Raw genomic sequence first — 22,281 nt, 5'->3', positions numbered from 1 at the left:
TTGGTGCTACTGTGACGGAGTGTGACACGTGTGGGCTAAGCGAATCAACAAGGGTTAATAGAAATGCTAAAACACTCCCTCAAAAGTGTAACTCTTTATGAACTCTAGCAGCTTTATTTTTTGCATAATATTTCATAATATTGACACGATAATTAATGTTAAACTCTGAGTGGCAAAAAGTCTAAGAAGAGCCTCACTTTCAAGTCCCCTTAGAGTTTATCAGGGTTAGTTACGTTTTGGTACTTTTTGGTTTGCTCTTTCATAAGAGCAACTCCAACGGAGTTGATAGCCCTGTGGAAAGAGGAGCTCTTCAACCCAATCCCCTCGCTTCCTTGCTCCAGCCCATGCGGGCGGTTGGGCTAAGGGGGGGGCCGTGTGAGAGGTGAGGCACAAGTCCAAGGCCAAGCGCCTGAGGGCTCTCTGATACAAGGATGATCTCAACCATGTTATAAAAAAATTTGTGTCAGGCGCGTGCATCACACACGCGCATGGGGGGCGCGTCACCGACTAGATTTCAATCAGTGGGGGTCGTGGTTTGAATTCGAATATGTTACCGTTCTTGGTGCCACGTGGCACCTTTAAGGCTGTTGGATTTCAACGGATTTTTTTTTTGGACCGTCAGATTTCCAATGGTAAAAAAAATTTCAAACCTCCCCCAACAACTAGATGATGTGGCACAATCTCAGCTATTGGATTCCAGATCAAAGGTCCACGTTATTCGTCTTTAAAAATTTTTTAAAAAAAAAGAAAAGAAAGGAAAAAAAAATCTGTTATGTTACTGTTGTACCACTTGGCACAATCTGAAGGGTTGGATTTCAAATTTTCTTTAATCCAACGACAAAAATTAATTAAGTTAATAAAACATGTCAAAAATTAATTAAAAATCAGAGAAAAGAAATATAAAAATTAAAAAAATAAAGATTTTATTTTTCTATAAATACCTTATCATCCGTCATACACCACAATTTCATATTTTCTCAAATACTTTCAACCACATTCAATCTTTCTCTCAAAGTTTCTATATACTTTTGTTTCCAACCTAATCCTTTATTTTTCCTCCATATAACCCACCATTCATCCTAAGAAATCACACACCAAAATCAAAATATCTATCCTTATTGCCATGGCAAAATATCTATCCATATAACCCACCATCCATCCTAAGAAATCACACACCAAAATCATGTAGCGCAACGAGACAGATTAAAAATCCTATCCGAAATTACAAATAAAATTATTTTTTATTATTTTATAAAATAAAAAATATTAATATTTTATTTTCTATTACCATGGCTATTCAGTTTATGGATGAATATGCAAAAGACAATTACTGTTCATTAAAGACAATTACTATTCACTAGGGGGGGATTCAATAGGCAATTGCCCTAGGGGGCCTTCCTACATTGGAAGTGCTCTAATGTTTGCAAGTGCACTTCAAATTTCACCAATTTAGTACCATTATCTTTCAAAATTCGCTCTATCAAGTGCAATTGTTAGTTCACCCATCAATAAGCTCGTTGGTTGTTCTAGTACCATGGAGCTTCTTGCACGAAACACTTAAAGCATTTTTTAGAATTCACTTGCATTGACTAAAGATTAGTATCAAAAGCACTTTTAGTCATTTTAAAAGTACTTCCAAATATCCCCGCATCACTTGGGAAATATATTTTTGACAGACTGATACTAAAAAAACATAATACTCTAATCTGCACTCCAGTTAGAAAATTGGAACTCGGATGCAAGGAGAGTTGACGCCACTGTCTTAAGCTCTTAGCAGTATATAACAAACTCGTAAAGCAGCAGTCAATTCTCCAACGTCATTTGCCTCGTAAATAAAAAAGGACCGTTTACAATTGAGGTATGAGTTGCTTCACCTGCACACAAGAATCTGGACAGGCTCGGTACTGCACAAAACCTTTTCCCAAAAGTTCGGAAAGAAAATATTATAGAGCACAAAGATGCTAAAAACATAAGAGACTGATTGGCAAATTCACTAATTGTACCACATTGCAGACACTACGTTCACTCGACAAACGTTCACGCTCAGATAAATCGTGGTTTCTCCGTTCTTACATCGTCCTTGTTCAAGTGCTGTACCTGACATGGGGAGATAGAGAAGAAAGAGAGAAGAATTCAAATACTGAAGTTGGGACGATGGCGAACTGATGACAGAAGGATGGTCTGTTCATGCGATACGTGCATACCTCTAAGAGTCTTCTAATACTTGATCTTCCACATTACAGAGGAATGTGATCTGTCGACTGCATACCTTAGTTGAGAAGACACAGACCCCGATATTGTATGCTTTAACAACTTAGACGCCAACAGCGAGATCAACTCCTTATGTCGCGATTGCTTTCTCTTTAGTACTTGGATATAAGCATATAAACCAAGCCATTCAACCTCTCCCTTTTCCAGTTGAAGAATTGGGTGGAAATCAGTATGCACAGAACGCATCCTTCTCTTTATGAGCACTTGCATATACCTATAATCAATATAACAAAAACAACATGACTCCTAGAAAGAGAAATAGAAATGTCGTTGTACTTGAACATTTTGGATTTCAGATAAATGGAAATCCAGTAGCTAGATTTTAATGTCTCAAAATAAAAAATGATGACTAAATTTTAACTATCATATTCATATATGCAGAAAACTGCATGTTATTGATGAAATAATTACAAAAGATAAAAGACAACGGAATAGAAGAATACCTCAAAGATCTCTTGATAATGTTAGCATACGATCTAGGGCGAAGTTTCCAGATGTATGATAAGTCACGAACATAACAATGGAACTTCATTGCACATAACAAGAATGCTTGGTAGATATTTAATCTCACAACAGATGCCGAATTGATGTTGGAATCAAAGAATATTGGATGGCATTTAGGTTTCATATAGTCACACAATTTTTTCTTCAAATGACGACCTGGTTGGTCTTGCCAGCTGACAGTAAGAGTGGAACGTAGATGGTTGTTCCAGTACCTGATAAAGAGATGAAACAAGTTACTCAAAACACTTAAGTAATGCAGAACATGAATGATATTTGTTTTGACAGACACTTGATCATAGTGTTGTACAAATTACAAAGGCCTCAACCATACCAAACATCTAGCAGACATGTATCACACTTGTACAAAGCGTTATTCAAAAAGACATTCCTTTGGTGGACTATAGACATGAATAATTTGACCGCTTCAGCAGTGCATGAATTTAGTTTTTAAGAAATTGTGGAATTTATTATTGACCTCAATAAACTCAAAAAGTAAAATAAGTCATGGAAATTAACTTTGTGTAGTCGGCCTGAACTTCAAGAGTGCAAGAATTAAGAAGCAAGCCACTCCATCGAATGAATGAGATGCCGTCTTCACCAAGATACACCCTGCTTGATGGTATCCCAGGCATGTGTTGCATATCGAAATTCACACAGAACTTCTTTTCATTCATGTAACAATTATAATCCCGAAATCCTCTTTGCAACCTGGTGAAGAAGCCAGCAGCCTGATTCCTTGAGGTTGAGATGAAAAGAAAGTCATCAATAAATCTTAGTAGAAAATAAGTAGAGGTTGAGGCAATGCCATCCTCATTAGCACTCTGTGCAGCAGAAGCATCTCCAAAATTATGTCCTCTTGATGAATCTATTGTCACGGGTTCCCAAGTTTTTTCAAGAAACGGAAAGATCACATTCCTATCCAAATGTCCATAGTATAATGAACAAAGCAAAGAAGACAAAACACTTCCTTGAGGAATACCTACACCTTGCAGATAAAACTTTTTATCTAACTGCAGCACATTGCGCTTGACATGTTGATTTAGATTAAAAAAGAGTTCCTCCTTCTTCATGGACCTGCTATATTCCTAAGCATTAGAAAATAAAACTATCAGCTAAAGTACCTCAATCTATAAAGAAAAGGAAAGGGATAATAATGCAAAGATGCTCAAGAAATTTTAAGCAAGTACACAAATTTTCATCCCTTGCCCCATGATAAACATAGATGGGACCTTCAAGGTTGCAAAGTTAAAAGCTACTGAATTTGAAACAAATTAGCACCAAGAACCTTATGCTCAATGTTTTGAATACTACTTCCTTTGATATTGAACAACTTATTTTCTTTTATATAAGCAAGATGGATGGCTTCGAATTGATTAAGTTCATAAATATACAAAATACAGAGTACAGACTCGTAGAAAAGAGCGGAAAAATTGTAACATATTCCACAGAAACAAAATTAGTTCACAAAATATAGCTGGACAATTTTTCATAAATACGCAAAAATACCTGATTAACAAGGACACTTTGCAATGATCGGTGTAAGGCAGAAGATGTAAACCTCAAGCTGGTATGTTGATCCAATAATGCAGGATTCTCATGAACCCATAAAAATTCTTTTGTGCAAAGAACTTCATATGAATGTTTTAGAAAATATTCATCCATTCTTATGGCATCTTTCATCACACAAAGCAGCTTATCCTGGTCAACAGTATCATAGGCTTTTGACACATCAGAAACAACAATAAATACATCAGGCATCATTGTCGGTCCATTCTTTAAACCCATCACAAATGGACATAACTTTCGATAGACATCATTGTAATCAAAAACTGATGAACCTAACTTCTCTGGCTCCTTCAACCGTATAGCTTTTAGAACAGCATGCGTATCACGAAGAACGCTATTGACAGACTTGAAATATTCAAATTTGACCCTTTTCTGAAGACTTTTTTTCCTTCTTACTATGCCACTGGACTGCTCTGCCAAACTGAACTCCTTTTGTGGCATTTTTGATGATGCTTTTAAATTTGCTAGCAACCGCACTCCACACTCTTTTGGACAAATCCGAAGCTTTGAAAAACCAAATAATCTTTTTCTTATAATCCTTCTAGTTGTTGCATCATCCAAGTAATAATACCTCTGATCTTTCATGCAACTGATAGTCTTATTCTTCACCTTCTCCCAAACTGACTTTTGATAGTAATATACATCTTGCCTCCCGTGCTCACTTTCGGTGACATAGAAGTTGACTTGCAACAAAGGGACAATTATGGATGAAAAGAACCAATAAATCCAGCTTTTCAAGACTTTTTGTTTAACAATATGTGCAGCATCATTCAATTTAGGGAATCCTTTATGAATGTCTAATCCTTTTCCACCCGCGTCTTTTACTGCCTCATTATTCATGCCGCAGAAATACTGTTTATTTGATAGAAATGGGAACCTAGATGTTTTCAGTTTATGCATACATTGCCGTAAAGAAAAATTTTCAAATCTTCTAAGATGTATGAACTTCGAAATATTTCTCCTCAATATTCTCCAATTAGAAGCAGTTCCTAGCAAATCTGAAGGAATGATTCTCCTACAAACAGCCCATATAAACGAGACCACCTGACTTTTCAAGCAATAAGACTTAATAGCCTCGGAGTGAGAATCAGTAGCATCTGGAGATGAAACACCACAATGCTTGTCCAATAATCTCAAACTATGGCAATGTTGAGCTCTGCGTATGAGAGTCTTAAGCAGCTTAACAAGGGAATGATACCTGAAAAACATAAGCCACCACTTATTGTTCATATATGGACCACAACACACACGCACACACAGGAACCCAACATAAAACAGAGATAAGAAAATGGCTAGAAGACAAGGATTAAAGACCTAACTTGAGCACAATTAATAATTACTCCCAGTCTCCACAACACACACACGCACAGCAGAAACGCAAAAATTAAAACATATAAACAAAGAACTTTAAAAGGATGTGAGATATCATGACCATAGCAATTCAAATAATCATTTCCACATATCGTTAGGCATAACATTTCAGTTTTTGTGCTCCTAGATACAAAACACAAATAATTGTCGGCAACATATCTATACATAGTCTGGTCCCATCCAGTACAGAACCTATCAGCACAAAGTAGCAAATACTCTTTCATTTACCCCGATGGTATCATTTTGTTAAAGCAATGCCAAAAAAGACCTTTTTTCATTTGATTATCCTATGGAAAGGCATATCTTTTAATATACAGAATATTACACCACGTGCTTAAAAATCTAGTGGATTAATAACAATATTTATTACATTTACTGCTGGCTATTAACCAGATTCCTTATAAAAAAATTCTTGTTGAAAGATAGTAGGATACCACTCTGTACTTCCAACGCTAAAACACACTAGGTAGGGTCAAAAGTAAAAATAAAAGCAAAACCATTCAGTATTCCAGAACACCACCAAAATATTATCAAGAATAATGAGAAGCTTACAGGCATGCTGATCCCGTGAGACAAAGACCACTTCCACGAGGACATATCTTTGACATAGCACTTTCTGTGTCGGATATGCCAAAAATACTCTTAACAAGAAATTCTGAACCAACAGAATTTGGCTTTAAAGAATTCAGAACATCTGAAGATCATTAAGTGTTATACATTGGTTATCATTTAAAAAATAGAAAAGAAAAACCCTAAGTTTCTTTGGGAAAAATCTTGTAACTGAATAAAGGAAAAGGACAAGACAGCACCATACATGATAGGAAATCATCATTTTCAGGGAAATCAAACATTAGAAAGTCATTACTGCACAAACCGTTGCTGCTCGTGAAATATACTGAGATGATAAGGCAAATTTCTATTCATACAATTTATTGCTGCTTGACAAGATTAGCAAATCCAAAGATACACAGATAGATTTCTTATCACTTGGTCTCCATTGACCATGGTCATCAATTGTTAGGTCAACATTGGTGTGTTCAAATTCCAATAAAATATTATTGGATTTTGATCACACAGTTGGTCACCATAATTTTTTTTGGACAATGGTAATCAAAGATCAGAACTGTGTATTTCAGTATGTATATACATATACACACAAGTACAAAAGGATACGTTTTCTTGGGAAAACTGATGAAGACTGTTCCAAGTTAAAGAACATGAATTTTCTGTCAATTTGAGCCCCTTTGGCAACCTTTCTTGGAATGCGTAACCCCAAACAAGAGCACTGCCAAAGAAAACAAAAATTAAAAAGAAACCACTAAGAAAATTACATGAGAAGGGAAATAACCAGAAAAGAAATTTGATAAAGCTTATAAGCCTCTTCAACATTTTGGACCTTTCATTTTTTATTGAATGATATTGGAGAAGGGGGGATTCCAACATTTTAGAAAAAGTCTGAATGAGAAAACTGTCAGGTTTACCCATGAACCTTTTTATGATGATGAACTGAGCAATATGAAAGCCTGCTAGATAAGCTTTCCTTATCACCGATAATTGTTTTGGAAGGATCCTGAAAGCTGGTTTCTTGAGAAGGTAATAGCCTACGCTTCTTGTGGCGCTGCCAACTAAATGGCCTTGCACGCTTTTTAAGCCTTTGGGAACCCTGTTCAAGTTCCTTATTTAAATCACCTTCATAACTGTCGGTAAACGTGCTGGTTCCATTATGACTATGCTTATCCTTACAAACACTGCAGCAGCCACTGCAGGCAGCAGAACCAATGGTTTTATCACTGCTAAAAGAACTAAGGTGCTGTCTCTTCAACAATGAGTGTACATTATCTTCTCTTTCCCTCTTTTTCCGGGATCCTGAGATAAAGTTGCAAATCCAATCACCAAGTTGTGGTATTTTATCACCCTTTTAAGGGGTGGCGTTAGAGATGAACAACCAAAACAATCAGAGACATGGAGAGATTACACAAAACAAGTGACTCCATTTGGACACACCACAAATCAACATGCACAAAGAAACACTCTGAGCCCAAACATACCAAGAAAGATCAGGCATTGTCAATACCCTAAATTACATTGAGGGGTAACTAAGATCTGTGATCATGTATATGCTAAAAGATAAGAAATTTATTTTATATCGTAGTCATTATTCACGTCTGTGTGTCTAGAGTTGTAGTATTCATTCATTCTTGAGCTAGCTGTTTAAGATGTCTACTAACCAATTGATTTGTACTTCAATATCATGAGCAGACCAAGAAATAAGAAATTAACACACATGAAAGCTTAAAACCAATGACATGCTGCACAAATTTGATCGTACTTTCATCTAAATACAAGGGATAACTGTACGCAGACGAACTATACTTATCTCCAGATAATCGAAGCTAGGTCACATTTTTCAGTACTTCCCAACATAGTACATTACAATAGAAGCTAATGATTACCATACGACTCAGGCAATGACTGTTGCCACTGTGGCTGCTGCACACGCTTCAACTTCTTCGGACACAACTGACTGATTGGCAGACCTGTGACCTGCTGGTGGTTCGTACGCAGAAGTGGCAAAAATATCGATGCATTCCTTAGTAAATAAACCATAATGCCATCCCCAACCTGTCACACAAAAGTTTTATCCTTTATCAGTTTTAGAATCCATACATAAACTTTCCACACATCATTAATCGCAACTAATCAAAGCGGTTACACGATCATACCCTTTCTAAGAGAAGACACCAAGCCGACGAAGTTAGAAGCTCCACAATGCCGCTTGACTGATTAGACTGCCAAAACATATACAAATCAACAAATACATTTTTTTAAACTGACTATATAATTACATTCCATATAATTAAAATAAATGGTAGAAAAAAGAAGGAGAATTTACCTTATCATAACCACTGCATATCACATTGGAAGACACAGGTTGCTCAACCATCATCGCTTCAATCACTGCTCTAACAATCTGGCCACAAAAGCATGCAATATTTACATTAATAAACAAATTAAAACAACCTAATGAACCCTAAATATATATACACACAGAGCGGTGGATTGCCCTTGTGGATATGGTCTTCCTCTTCAACTCATTGCGTCCCAGTTCAAACCACCCCTCTCTTATTTGTGTAGTTTAGAGTAGTGATATCGCTTTTAATCCATATATGTGTATATAAGTATATACACACACATACATAACATATATACATAAACTAAGAATGTGTATGATTATAAAGTACCTCAATTTGGGACCAGTGAGAGTCAGGGGAAAAGCGGGTGATGGCAGGTGCATTTTTCGCAACCACGACGTATCCATGGTTGAGGAGGTGGCGGTAATCGGAGGGGTCGTCAGGTCGGAGGAGAAACGACAAGCCGTCAGGTGCGGTGCAGCTGAGGCAACGGCGGCCCTTGCAGAAACGACAGTCGGCGGGGACTGACGACGACGAATGGGGAGGGAGCAAGGAGACGATGGTGTCGGACAATGTTCGCGCCCGTTTGCCGAATAGCCTCCGGAGGACCTCCGGAACGCGGCGTTTCCTTCGCATTTTCTTCCGCATTATCGGGACAACGGACAGTGGAGTGGACTGGATTGGACGGGACGGGACTGTGAAGAGACGAGAAGGACGAATAGTCTTTACGAATTTTAGAAAGTTAATAGAAGTGCGCCATTTTCAGTTCCAAAATATAATTGTGTTCTAAATATGTAAAAGTTACACTAAACTAGGGAGAGGAGTAAAGCAGAGGTAGACTATCACACTGTAATTATAGCACTATAGATGACAAATAAGGCCTTGTTTGGTACACCAGATAGGACTATTAATATGGAGGCGGATGTTTGGCGCTCTCTCGTATTAAATTGGACCAAACTAATTTAATCTGATCCGCTTATTTTACACGGCATACACCCTTTTGCTAAATCCGTCCAAAATGGGCGTATTATTTAGTCTGGTCCCTTTCCTTCTCTCTCGCACGAATTGCTATCTCTCTTGAACTCCCTCGTCGTCACCCTTCCCTCCGTCTCCTTCTCTCACCATATCCCTATCTTCTCTCACACGAACCTCAAGTGGAGTAGATCCTGACAGACTTTGAGCCTCCACATCAGGCTCAAATTCAAGAAGTACCTGGAACATCAGGCTCAAATTCAAGAAGTACCTGGACAAGGTTAGGCCGACCTTGAGCAACCGCCAAGTGAATCAAAGATTGGCCCTCATAATCCACAGAATCGGCGGCTCTCCATGAAGGTTTGCTCTTCTCGAATATCATTCATCAAACCATTGGACACAGGTTGTGCCAAAATAGGTGAACCAACAAACATATTTTCATCGCACCACCACCGCACAATTTGGAAAGATTTCATATGGGTTCTAGAACCTTGACTGCGAAACGATGATAAGATTTGAAAATTCGAAAGGATTTCATCTGGGTTTTACGATTTTGCCTGTTTGGGTCAAGAATTGGTAAGGGAGTGAGGGTGTTTGGAAGGGGCGGTGCGGCATTGAGATATGGGGAAGAGATGATTTCATTTTTTTTTTCTTTAAATAATTTGAATTCCTCTTATCCGATAGTACCAAACAGTATAAATAATACGGTCATTATCCGATATAGTACCAAACACAGTATAAATAATACGGTCATTAGTCCGATACTGCACCAAATGCCCGACTAATTTAGTCAATACCATCCGGTGGCTATTTATCCTATCCGACAGAAATAGTTAGTACAGTCTGAGCTGCCAAACGAGGCCTAAAAGAATGAGGAATAAATGATTTTATTGATTTTTCTTTCTTTCTGTGTGTTTTGATTGCAATCGAATGCTATATTTATAGAGCAACTTGCATTATTACATTTTGAAATTTACATCACATGCCTTTGAAAATACGATCTTGTTGTTTCCAAAGTCTTCATCACATTTATGGGCATTGGAAATCTGTGTGTGGGCATTCATAACAATGTAAATGTTTTCAACTGCTAAAGTTTTCAACTGTTGATGTTTTCAACAAATTGAGCTTTTTTGTTGGGAATTTCAAGTTAATTACAACAATTTTGCCTCTTATTCGTTGCTAAGTAAAAGGTAATAAGCTTGATTCTTATCAAAGATAAAATTATATTATTATTAATCTATTGTAAGATTTAGTCCATCTTTCTCTCTTTTTTATATTGTTAGTTGAAAAAAAAAATAATACAACAATTTTACGGCCCTCCTCCGTGATCGAGATATTTTTTTTTGTTGGGCCGACTTATTTGATCATCGGCTTGTGGGTTGTTCTTAAACGGACCGATCGGATCTAACTTAATTTGTGCGGGTGGTGCAGATTGGTCCTACGGCAACTACTATGGCGGATTGGGACCCTACAAAGGCCGAAAAAAAGTGCTTGCGAAGGTTCTTTGGAGATTCATTTTTATGTTTATCAAGTGTTTAATGAAATGTCTTCTGGGAATATCAACATTATTTTTGCAAAACATGTTGACAATACTCAGAACCGGCTTTTAGCAGGTGTGACATGTTCCATTGAACAGGGCCCCAAAATTTTTTGGGGCCCCTAAAATTATTTTTATTGAATATAATAATATATAAAATAATATTATATGAAATAAAATACTAATCACATAAATATATATATATATATATATATATATATATATATAAATCTAATGGGCCCAAAAGTCACCTAAAATCTGTACGGAATTATATAAAATTATAATTAACAAAGCTATGTTGACAAAACTAATCAATTTAAAGGAAAGAACCCCACCGAGGCAAACAATTCATGTCGGAGACTCAGAGTCCATTTTTTTTCTCTCACGAGTCACACCAAAGTCTCATCGTTGCTTCCCACTTTTCTTCCTTCACACCAGAATCCTAGACGCCATCGCTAGTGTCCCACTCTACTTCCCTTCTCTCTTCGTCTCATTGTAGTTGTCTTTACATTTAATAATATTCAGAAACATATGATTAATGAGTTTTAAAGTTTATTTCGATATCGCTTTTTAACATCAATACATTGTTTAATTTTTTTAAGATGTCTTATAAGAAGGGTCCCTTTATGAATTTAACATAGAACCCCCGAAATCTTAGAGACGACCCTAACAATACTCAGTGATTGCCTTGGCATTAACAATATGAATGCATATGATGATACACCCACCAAATGCACAAGATCGCTTAAAAAAAATTCTGCTACGCGCACAGTTTCTGTCTAAATAAAACTTGATATTTTACATTGGGATTTCCCAAAATTAAAATCTTAGATCCACCATACTACAACTGCAATGGTTGACTTTGTAAGTCTATCCTAATAAGAGTGTAGTTGGAAGTCTGTTTTGTATTGACGGTGTCGGGGAACATTTATTTCGAATTTCAAGTTAACAAATTTATGGGCTTCCATGATTAGGCCGGCTCACTTAATCATCGGATTGTGGGTCGTTACCGGTCGGATGCCTTAATTTGTGCATGTGGTGCAGATTGGGTCCGATGGCGACCGCCATGGTTGGATCCACATAGAAACCAGGATGGTCCTGAGACTTTCGAAGGCTGGGAAAACGTTTGTGAAGGTTTTTCGAGAATCTTTTGAATGTCTGATAGAATGATACGGATATTTTGTGTTCATCAAGTGTTTGATGAAATGCCATTTAGAAATATATCAATGCATTTTAATTGTAGGATGTGTCGACAACACTTGACATGGGGTCTCGACCATAAATTGGCATTTGTCAATATGAACACTTGTAATAATAGGCCTACCAAATGCTCAAGAAATTTTCTCACTGAATATATTTTTCACAATATGTCCGTCTACCTTTCCAAAACAAAAAATAAAAACAAACTTGCGTCTAAATAAAATTTGATGTCTTACATTGGAACTCAAGATTAGAATTCTAGATCCGCCATATTGCAACTGCAATGGCTGACTTTGTAGTCTATCCTAATAAGATTCTCTACAACTACCAGTCTGCTTTTCTAACATCCGAACGCCAAAAGGCCACATGGAAAGTTGGAAACTTTTCTTCAAGAGTCTAGCAACTTGGTGTTAGTTTGTTTCGGACCACATAATCTCAAAGAGCTTTTAAAATGTGTGACATACAATATGACAAATTATAAGCAGAGTATATTACTCTTAAATTAAGCCACAACACCATTATATACATTTTGTTCAATTCCTTTAATATGGCAGATTTTTCCTAGCTTGAATTTGTGGCTAATGTTATTTAAACATACTAGAAGTATAGTATTTAGGAAAATAATGATAAGGTTAAGTACGTTCTATACAAGTTTGAAGTGATTTTCAAAATGTGTCACGAGGTTTTAATTTTCTCACATTGCATTATGACGTTGTGAAATCCTATACAAGCCATTAACGTGCTGGAGAGTGACTCTTTACAAGCCATAAACGTGCTCAAGAACCACCGATCGACTCATTTACGTGTTGCTTTGGCTTTCCTTTCTATTGAGTACTTAAATGTTCCTAGAGTTTGTGATGAGATTGCTCATATACTAGCAAAGTTAGCCCTTTCAATTGGCAAAGAAACAGAGGAAACACCTGGTTTTATATAGGACCTCCTCATTCAAGAGTTGGTGTCAATTTCAAGAAATCCTATCATTTTATGTCTTTAGTCATCTTGATTGTACAATCTTTCATTAAATTGAAGACGTAATAAACACGAGACTACTATATAAGTTGTACTGGAAGCTATACTCACATCACATGGACCAAAATTAGTTATCATAAAACTTTGACATCTCCTCAATCAATTTTTCGTATTCCAAATGGTATAATTGTGCTTCTATACAGCCTGAAAATGAGCCTTACATCTGCTACACAACATAACTTACAATTAAATAGATGAAATGAATAAATGCATTAGAACATCAACAAGATTATCATGAGGAATGAAGCCAAAAAATGAATAAAATGCCTTATCTTTGAGGGGAAAAAAATGAAATAAAAAAAGAAGAAAAGCAAAAGACTACGCAAACTCAGTCATAGCTTAATCCTTACTCGACTTGGCCCGATCGAATGATAAGGGGCAGCACACTGCACACCCAACTGCAAAATATCAATGCCTCCATCCAACTACCAGTCAGATCCAGACATTTAACACTTTGCTCCTTCCTTTTGTAATCCATCATTTATTTGCTCTCTCTCTCTCTCTCTCTCTCTCTCTCTCTCTCTCTCTCTCCCCAATCTCCACTCTCCACCTTCTTCTTTTAATTTCCAGAGACATCGTCTCCAGAACCCTCCTTTTTTGCATCAAAATCTTCAAAACTCAATTGGGTTTCAATCAAAATCCAATCTTTGAGATCATATTTTTGTGGGTTTTGGTTTGAATTGATAGATAGAGGATGGTGTTGCAGTTGCTGTTAACAGTTGCCTTCTCTGCAGTGCCTCTGACTCTGTACGTTCCTCCAGTCAGAAGCCTAAACCCCTTCGTGGAGACCATGGAGGAACTCCTCTCCGAATCAAGAACTCACACCAATAGGGTATACCCACGTGTCCGAGATCTTTGGTTGAGGATCTTGGATTGCTTTCTTTGCAGCAGAACCACAAGGTAGATACATATACATATATATGTCTGTATATATTTATATTTACAGATTTTGATTTCAGTTGGTACCATGTAGTCAGCTACTATCACAAACCAATATCTGAAACATGTTTCAGATTTTGTGTTTTTGTTTTTCCTTTTTGTGGTAAATAAGGTCTGAGTGATGGTGGTGGCGTTGTTGGTGTTTGTCCGACCGGATTATTTGTTTGTGTTGTAAAAATTCAGTCTTGTAATTTCATCATTTCATAAGAATCTTTTCCATGGCAATTGCAGAGGTGATCTGTTTATTGATTTTTTTTTTTCTTTTTCTTTTTCTATCTGTCGTAATTTTAAAGCAACTTACATGATACTGGTACACCGTCATTTTAGCAGCATATTGTCTACAAACACATGTGAACAAAAACAACATATGTTCTTTTACCATTGGACAGTGACGGTGCCCTGTGTCATGTAAGTCCTTAAGTTGTTAGGTATACATGGTATAATCTGGATTTTAGAATCTGTGTTGTCATGGGCAGCTGGGCTCATAGCTAGTTAATAGTCATGATTTGACTATTAAAACTATGGTTATGGACTTCATAGCTTCTTAAGTTATTAAGAGTTGGATGGTCTTTGTTTGTTGTTATACAACGGATATTGAGGGGAGTCAAACACAGAACTTTTCAGGCTCAAAGTGCGGGATCAATGCTCTTTGTCGCTCGAGCTATAAGCCGCTTGCTTCTAGAGTCGGATTGTCAAGAATTGCATATGTGATTGTTCATAGATTTTTTTGAGAATTAGTCTTCAAAGTTTAGCCCTAAATGTACCGAAATTATGGGACGATAATATAAGAAGAAACAAAGGAATAAAGAGTGAACTTAAGTGGCATTAACTATGATAAATTGATGGTTATAGAGTTGTCTAAGTTACGAACTGAAGCAGTCCATTTCTAAGATTCAAGTTCAGAAGATCTGAAGAGGTCTCAAGCTTGAATCTTTTTTATGGATTACAATGATCTGTCGTAATGTGACGGACTCACCTGTCATTTTTATGGATTACAATGATAATCACTGTTAAGTTTTATTTGGCATTGGCTTAAATAGATTCTAAATATTCAATATGACGGATTCACTTGTTATTCTTATGGATTACACTGTTAAGTCTTATTTGACATACGCTAAATAGATTCTAAATATACAGCAAAAGTCAAATTTGTAGCTTGGAACTTTTTGATTGGAATCAAACAATTTGCTATACCTAACATCACAAACAATCCAATTAACCACAAGTCTTAACTCAAGTGAAATGCGATAAGTGGAGCAAGGTGTCATGATCTGAAACTATTCGCGAGTCTTAATTCAAATGACATGCGATAATGATCTCAAAGCTTAAACCATTTGTTTTTCAGCACATAAATTTATGTAACTCGCTAGATTAATAACGTACTAGTGCGTGTAGAAGATATTTTTTGAATCACGGCGTGCTAAGCCTGACTTACACGTTTTAAATGTATTTGTATGCGTAAATTGGCAAAAGGAAAATCAATTATTTGAAGTAAATGAATAATATTAGATCATGCTAGAAGAAACTCCTCATAAACCAATTAAAGCAGTTGAATTCACATAATAAAATCGATCTTTATAAAATTTACATTAAGAATAGGGAAAATAATATTTAATACACAATTGATTGAATCACATTACTACTAGCCTATTATGAGGCTAGGCCTATCCCCTCACCCTTAGTGTAGATAATATCGTTTGTTAAAAATAAAAAAAACAATCATTTGACAACCAATTTAATCACATTATTATACACGTGCGAAAGACCTTTTTTATAACCAGCATTATACATCTCTTAATATGTTTTGAACGTGTTTAAAAATAGAGAAAATAATATTTAATAAACAATTGATTAAATCACATTATTGCTAGTCAATTGTGAGGCGAAGCCCACCCCCACCCCTCTTAGTGTAGATAATATTGTTTGTTAAAAAAAAATCATTTGACAACTAATTTAATCATATTATTATTCGTGTGCAAAAAACTTTTTTTTATAACCAGCATTACACGCATCTTAAGATATTTTGAACTTGTTTAAAATAGAGAAAATAATATTTAATAAACAACTGATTGAATCACATTATCGCTAGCCCATTATGAGGCTAAGCCCACCCCCTCTCCCTTAGTGTAGATAATATCGTTTGTTAAAAAAAACACAATCATTTGACTACTAATTTAATCACATTATTATATGCGTGCAAATGACCTTTTTTTATAACCGACATTACACGTCTCTTAAGATGTTTTGAACATGTAAAAAAAACAATCATTTTACAACTAATATAATCACATTATTATCCGCATGCGAATGACCTTTTTTATAACTGGCATTACACGTCTCTTAAGACTTTTTGAACGTGTTTAAAAATAGAGAAATTGTCACGTCACGACCCGCGAATAAAGACTATTCACGAGTTAGAATGTGAGCCATATCTTAGCTATAGAAATAAATTCTATAACCAAGATATGGTGGAAAATAAAATAAAATTATAATGATTACACATACATTAGATAACAAAATCTTACATAAAATTTATCAAATACGCAGCGGAATAGCTATAGTGCACAAATTAATTCACAACAAAAAGTACCAACAAAATAATAATTAAATTGTAACAGTTGTCACGCCCTGATCCCGATATACGTCCAGGATCGACATGTGATGTCACCAAGTATCTGTATATCTAACATGCCCCGCCTCCAAAATATGTACCAAGCACGCTCAAGCCTCAAATTGAGTAGTGATTTTTCGTATACTTTATGGTTGCATCTAACCTCCTTGTTAGACTGCCTACGTACACTCAATAGGGATCAAGCCATTCGTAGTTCACCATTTCACTGTACTCAAACATTTTTCACATAAATAGCTATGTCTCAACAATATTTCACAATGCATACCATGCAATATGTTCAAGAACCAATGACGGAGCACAATATTCTTCTCAAGCCACATTGATCAACTAGAATAATCATAATAATAACATCAATATCCAAGTCATTCCGCAATCCCGTCAATTAATCAATTCATGAATAAAAAATGCATGATCTTAGCATTTATTTACGTTAATCAATCAATGCGATAACTTATCATTTCATGAATTTAACTAAGGAACTCTATATAATTCCCTACTTGGATTATGAGTAATTAACATGGTAATTCTAATTTATATTCACAAGGCCTATTAGGGGTACTTCACATCCACTCGAATCTAGGGTTCTAGACTAACCTTATGGATATGAGCAAGAGCAAAGATTCCGGACCACTCAACGGAATCCAACAATCTCGGGTTCTAGACCACTCAACGGAACTAAAATACCAAGCTACTTCTCGTAATCTTCCCAGACTTGTCTTATGTACAATCATGCCTACATCAAGGAAATGACACACTAGGCAAATCAGACACTCGGATAAGCTGTGAAGCTCGGGTGAGTGACAATAATACAAGTATGTGATATTCAATAAAAACGGACCATCGATCACAATCTATAAACATACCATCGATCACAATCTATAAACATTAAGTATAGGATCATGCTTTATGAAATCAGAATCAAGCCGCTGAAAACTTCGAAGGATCTGTAACACTCCGGCCCCGAATAATTTATTTCGGATAATAATTTTGATGATAGGCCCGCTTTAAACTCTTGATAATTTTCTATTCAAATGTTAAGGTTCTTTGCTTTTAATTCCTTAATTCCACAAAATGGTCTAAACCATAATTCTCTCACCAAACATACCATTATTCAATTATCTTACCAATTTATTTCTAATTTATTCTCTTAGATCAAGACTCCAACTAAATATTAATTCTCGATTATTTAATTTCACTTATTTTATGGCTTCATCTAATGTCTTGTTAGAGTGCCTACATACCCTAAACAGGGATCAGGCCATTCGTAGTTCACATTTCCAAAATTCAAACCAAAACCGAATATATTCATTTAAATCCAACATATACACAATCGTATTAATATTCAACCAACAACAGTTAGATCTCAAATGCATAATTAGAATAACGAAATTCTCATAAAAAGACAATGTCGGCTCCCTGGTCGTGCGCTGCCGCACCCGCCGCTATAGGTGGCGGTTGGCTGCTCTGACTCGCCGGAAAAATTCAACTATTTCAAAACAAATCTCAAAAATTACAGAAATGAAGGTCTCAAAAAGTAGAGCAAACTTTATATCTGCGGTCAAGTCCAATTTGGCCTAGAAAGGCTCCAATTTGGCCCAAATCCCCCAGAACCTTATACAGGTATGGCCTCGAATCGTCACCTCCAGTGCTTCGCCGCCCCTATAGTTGTTTGGCCTTTGTTCTAGGCCTCAAGGGAAGTCTAATAGTGGTGAAATTGGAGGTAGTTAGCTTTGGATTTGATAGTCTCGAACACACACCCGCCCCCGCCGCACCCCCACCGTGCGGATTCTCCCACTTTCAAGTCCTAATCCCTTGATTTTTTGGGTATAATAGGAAGAGGGAAGGCCATGGAGGGTTTTCCAAGTGTTATTTTAGTGTAATTCGCCGGAAAATGGGCTAAAACAGGTCTGAAATGGCAAGCAAAACCGACCGGGTTGAATTTCAATGACCCGCTTGAATTTGAATGGGTATTTGGCATTAATATTCAAAGAAGTACATTCATGAACCTAACATTAATAATGAAACTGACATTAATAATGACCCACTTGAATTTGAATGGGTCATTGGTTATCCATGAATTTGAATGGGTATTTGGCATTAATATTTTATGTCAAAACAAGTTTCATTAAAGCAATTGGGTCTATTCAAGTGAAGTTTTGACTATATTTGAGATATTTTATAAAAATTGACATTTTTTAATTTATATATTAAATTTTGGCTATATACGATAGAGTAAACTGTCGGTTTACCCCTTGAACTTTTACCTCACTTTTGATTTCCCCCCTGAACTTTTCCATTGGAAAATTAAGGACTCAAACTAATTTTTTTAGCCAATTTGCCCCTTACCGTTAGTTTTTCATATATTTCATCCATATTTCCGTTAAGTGAGACCATGTGCACAACATGTGAGGGTAGTTAAGTTATTTCACTCTTAAAAATGATTAAAAAACTGAAAATAATAAAAAAAGCAAAACTTTCCCTCTATTTTTTCCCGCTAATTCCTATCCTCGATTTTATTTTTCCCTCTCATTCCTATGCATGAGAAATGACATATGGTGTTATTGTCTACCATTTTTATTTTCTCTAACAAATTAATAATTTGACAAATGCTAATGGTGCTATTGTCTCCAAAGCAGTGCATTAATATAAGAAACTCTAGTCTTTTTTATAGACATGTTTCTTATATTAATGCACTGCTTTGGAGACAATAACACCATGATCATTTGTCAAATTATTAATTTGTTAGAGAAAATAAAAATGGTAGTACATGCTTCAAAAAAAAGATTAACTTAGCTACTTATGAAGACAATAACACCATATGTTATTTCTCATGCATAGGAATGAGAGGGAAAATTAAAATTGAGGATAGGAATTAGCGGGAAAAAATAGAGGGAAAATTATTATTATTATTTATTTTCAGTTTTTAATCATTTTTAAATTGAAATGACTTAACTATCCTCACATGTTATGCACATGGTCTCACTTAACGGAAATATGGATGGAATATATGAAAAACTAACGGTAGGGGGCAAATTGGCTAAAAAAATTAGTTTGAGTCCTTAATTTTCCAATAGAAAAGTTCAGGGGGGAAATCGAAAGTGAGGTGAAAGTTCAGGGGGTAAACCGACAGTTTACCCTATACGATAAATTCTCGTTCTGTTCTTGAAACTTCAAAGAAGTATCCATGAGCCTAACATTATTGAATTTTTAACCAAAGACTTTAAATATCATGATTTCAAGTCAACACTAGGATTATATATGAATTTTCAATAGCATACATACATTATATATATATATATGTATATATACACATATATAAACACACACACACACACACTCACACACACAGAGACACACATATAGTAAAGCTGTATAATCTTGTAATTAATTTGCAACTCACTGAGAAACAATGGCTAGAACATACGTTGGTCTAGGTGGTGGCCATGCAAGTGAAGTAGTTATCATGATGCCAGATCATAACTCGGGCGGGCTACTTTTGCTCTGCATGATTCTCATGTCCCTCTCACTTATATCAATGGTCATATTTGCTTGTGGTGATAGCTCAGGAAGACCTAGACCTAGACCTGGAGGCGGCGGTTGTGGAGGTGGAGGCGGCGGTTGTGGAGGTGGAGATGGAGGCTGTTAAAAAAGAGGAGGCATGTCAAATTTATGTTTTCAGAAACAGTAAGAATTTAAGCAAAATATATCGTTCTTATAGTTGTTATGTTCTTGTTGATTTGTAAGCTGGTTGTGTTATATTATAGAGTTTGATATACATATGTATCTCTGATGGTCAAATTATGTGTATTTTTAATCAATAAGATGCTTTATTCAAGAATTTAAATACGAAATCATACAAATAGCAGTTTGAAACAAAGGTAAATCAGGATTAAATACCAAAATGGGGATAAGATTTTAAGGAAAAAATATCAGCTTTAACAAAAAAGTATCAAGCCCAATTCATTTTGTTTGGACTAGCTTTCATGAACGCGCGTGAGTGCGTGCAAAAGATATTTTTTGAATCACGGCGTGCTAAGCGCGACTTGCACGTTTTAAATGTATTTGTATGCGTAAATTAACAAAAGGGAAGTAAAATATTTGAGGTAAATGAATAATCTTAGATCATGCTACAAGAAACCCCTCATAAACCAATTAAAACAAATGAATTTACATAATAAAATTGGTCTTTATAGAATTTATATTAAGAATAGAGAAAATAATATTTAATAAACAATTGATTGAATCACATTATTGCTAGCCCATTGTGAGGCTAAGCACACCTCCTCCCCCTAGTGTAGATAATATCGTTTGTTAAAATAAAATAAAAAAATCATTTGACAAAATTTTTTTACATGCCCCTTAATCTAGATGCTGTCCAGTAGGACAAGTACTAGTTATACAGTACCAGAAATGTCCTACTATTATTTAGGTAAGTCAAAACTGCTGACGTCCTCAAGCCACCAACAGCAAGCTTACTTAAAACCTGGAGGGATGCAAAACAGAAAACGTGAGTGGACAAAAACAAATGTTTTACAAAATCATTTTCTTTATCAACATATCTAACCATTTGCTATAAAACATGTATAATTTTTTCCAGAATCAGAATATAAGCATATACATAATTTATATATATATATATATATATATATATATGAAATCATATCAATTCAATTCATGTTTCACATAATCATTTTCAAATATATGTCATGCCAATATATAACAGAGTAAGCAATTTAGGTAAGAACAAATTCATAGAAATATGATATGTTAACCGAAACCGCTGTGGTAGTATGTACGGCTGAATTCATAGCTCAAAGTTACTCTAGCCGGAGTCACTACAATGACCTATACGGCAACATACTGCACATAAGTCAGAACCACTAAAAAGGGGTCTGTACAACAAGATTGGATGTAATATAATTATGCTCAATTTTATTCTATCATAATAGCCGGGTGATAAGTCGCTAATCACCTAGGAGTCGAAACCATAAATAAGGTTTGTACGACAATGCTATTTTGCCAAGTTCCTTAGAGAGTTGTCTCGCGCCCTTAGGACCCACCTGTGTCGGTTTTGGGTACACAGACCCTTTAATTGAAGATCGTTGGGGTTTTTTTCTAGGAGTATGGCACGAGTTACTTCAGCACCGTGGCGTCTACTACTCAAACATCGGCTTGAGATATTTTCTCTACCCCTTCTTACCCTAAAAATCAGAGGCACCCCGCGTCATACATTTAGTTTGCTACGTGTATAAATTTCGAAACTTGAAACTACATGGACCAAAATTATAATTTGGCCTAACGAAGAGAAAAACCGAAACACGATCATAACAAAAGGCCTCCGGAGTACG

At 35.8% G+C, this 22,281-nt stretch overlaps 1 protein-coding gene and 1 long non-coding RNA gene across 5 annotated transcripts; one reads left to right on the top strand and one right to left on the bottom strand.

The window, feature by feature from the left end:
• Positions 1-1,807: 1,807 nt before the first annotated feature.
• LOC126628608 (telomerase reverse transcriptase) lies at positions 1,808-9,951 on the bottom strand. Of its 4 annotated transcripts, none has more exons than XR_007625495.1 (14): positions 8,955-9,649; positions 8,606-8,683; positions 8,436-8,501; positions 8,166-8,334; positions 7,202-7,578; positions 6,886-6,997; positions 6,527-6,607; positions 6,265-6,406; positions 4,282-5,539; positions 3,292-3,860; positions 2,715-2,987; positions 2,205-2,485; positions 2,004-2,097; positions 1,808-1,874 (listed from the first exon to the last, which is right to left on the bottom strand). XR_007625495.1 is itself a non-coding variant. In XM_050298364.1 (14 exons), the coding sequence occupies exons 2-13, from the start codon at positions 9,270-9,272 to the stop codon at positions 2,218-2,220; spliced, it is 3,711 nt and encodes a 1,236-aa protein (XP_050154321.1). In that variant the 5' UTR covers positions 9,273-9,319; positions 9,868-9,951; the 3' UTR covers positions 1,808-2,097; positions 2,205-2,217. The 4 variants fall into 4 exon arrangements, 3 of the variants coding, with proteins under 3 accessions (XP_050154321.1, XP_050154320.1, XP_050154322.1); XM_050298364.1 differs by adding an exon at positions 9,868-9,951 and having other exon boundaries at positions 1,808-2,097; positions 8,955-9,319; XM_050298363.1 differs by having other exon boundaries at positions 1,808-2,097.
• On the top strand, positions 9,842-11,166 carry LOC126628630 (uncharacterized). Its single transcript, XR_007625509.1, has 2 exons — positions 9,842-9,956; positions 11,028-11,166. It is a non-coding gene; the product is annotated as an uncharacterized LOC126628630 (long non-coding RNA).
• The last annotated feature ends 11,115 nt before the right edge of the window (positions 11,167-22,281 follow it).

This window comes from Malus sylvestris, chromosome 7 (genome assembly GCF_916048215.2).
Source record: "Malus sylvestris chromosome 7, drMalSylv7.2, whole genome shotgun sequence".
In the NCBI taxonomy this organism is placed as follows: Eukaryota; Viridiplantae; Streptophyta; class Magnoliopsida; order Rosales; family Rosaceae; genus Malus; species Malus sylvestris.
Note: the sequence above shows the minus strand (reverse complement) of the source record. Positions and strands in the feature narration are given on the sequence as shown.

Bases quoted from the DNA above. Each gene is read 5' to 3' on its own strand.
- LOC126628608 (XM_050298364.1), bottom strand. From the start codon at position 9,272: ATGCGGAAGAAAATGCGAAGGAAACGCCGCGTTCCGGAGGTCCTCCGG. The intron at 6,608-6,885 runs GTATCCTTTTGT...TTATCATCTCAG, and splicing joins ATCAGTTTTCCCAAGAAAAC to TATATTTCACGAGCAGCAAC. The intron at 5,540-6,264 runs GTAAGCTTCTCA...TATGTTTTTCAG, and splicing joins CTCACGGGATCAGCATGCCT to GTATCATTCCCTTGTTAAGC.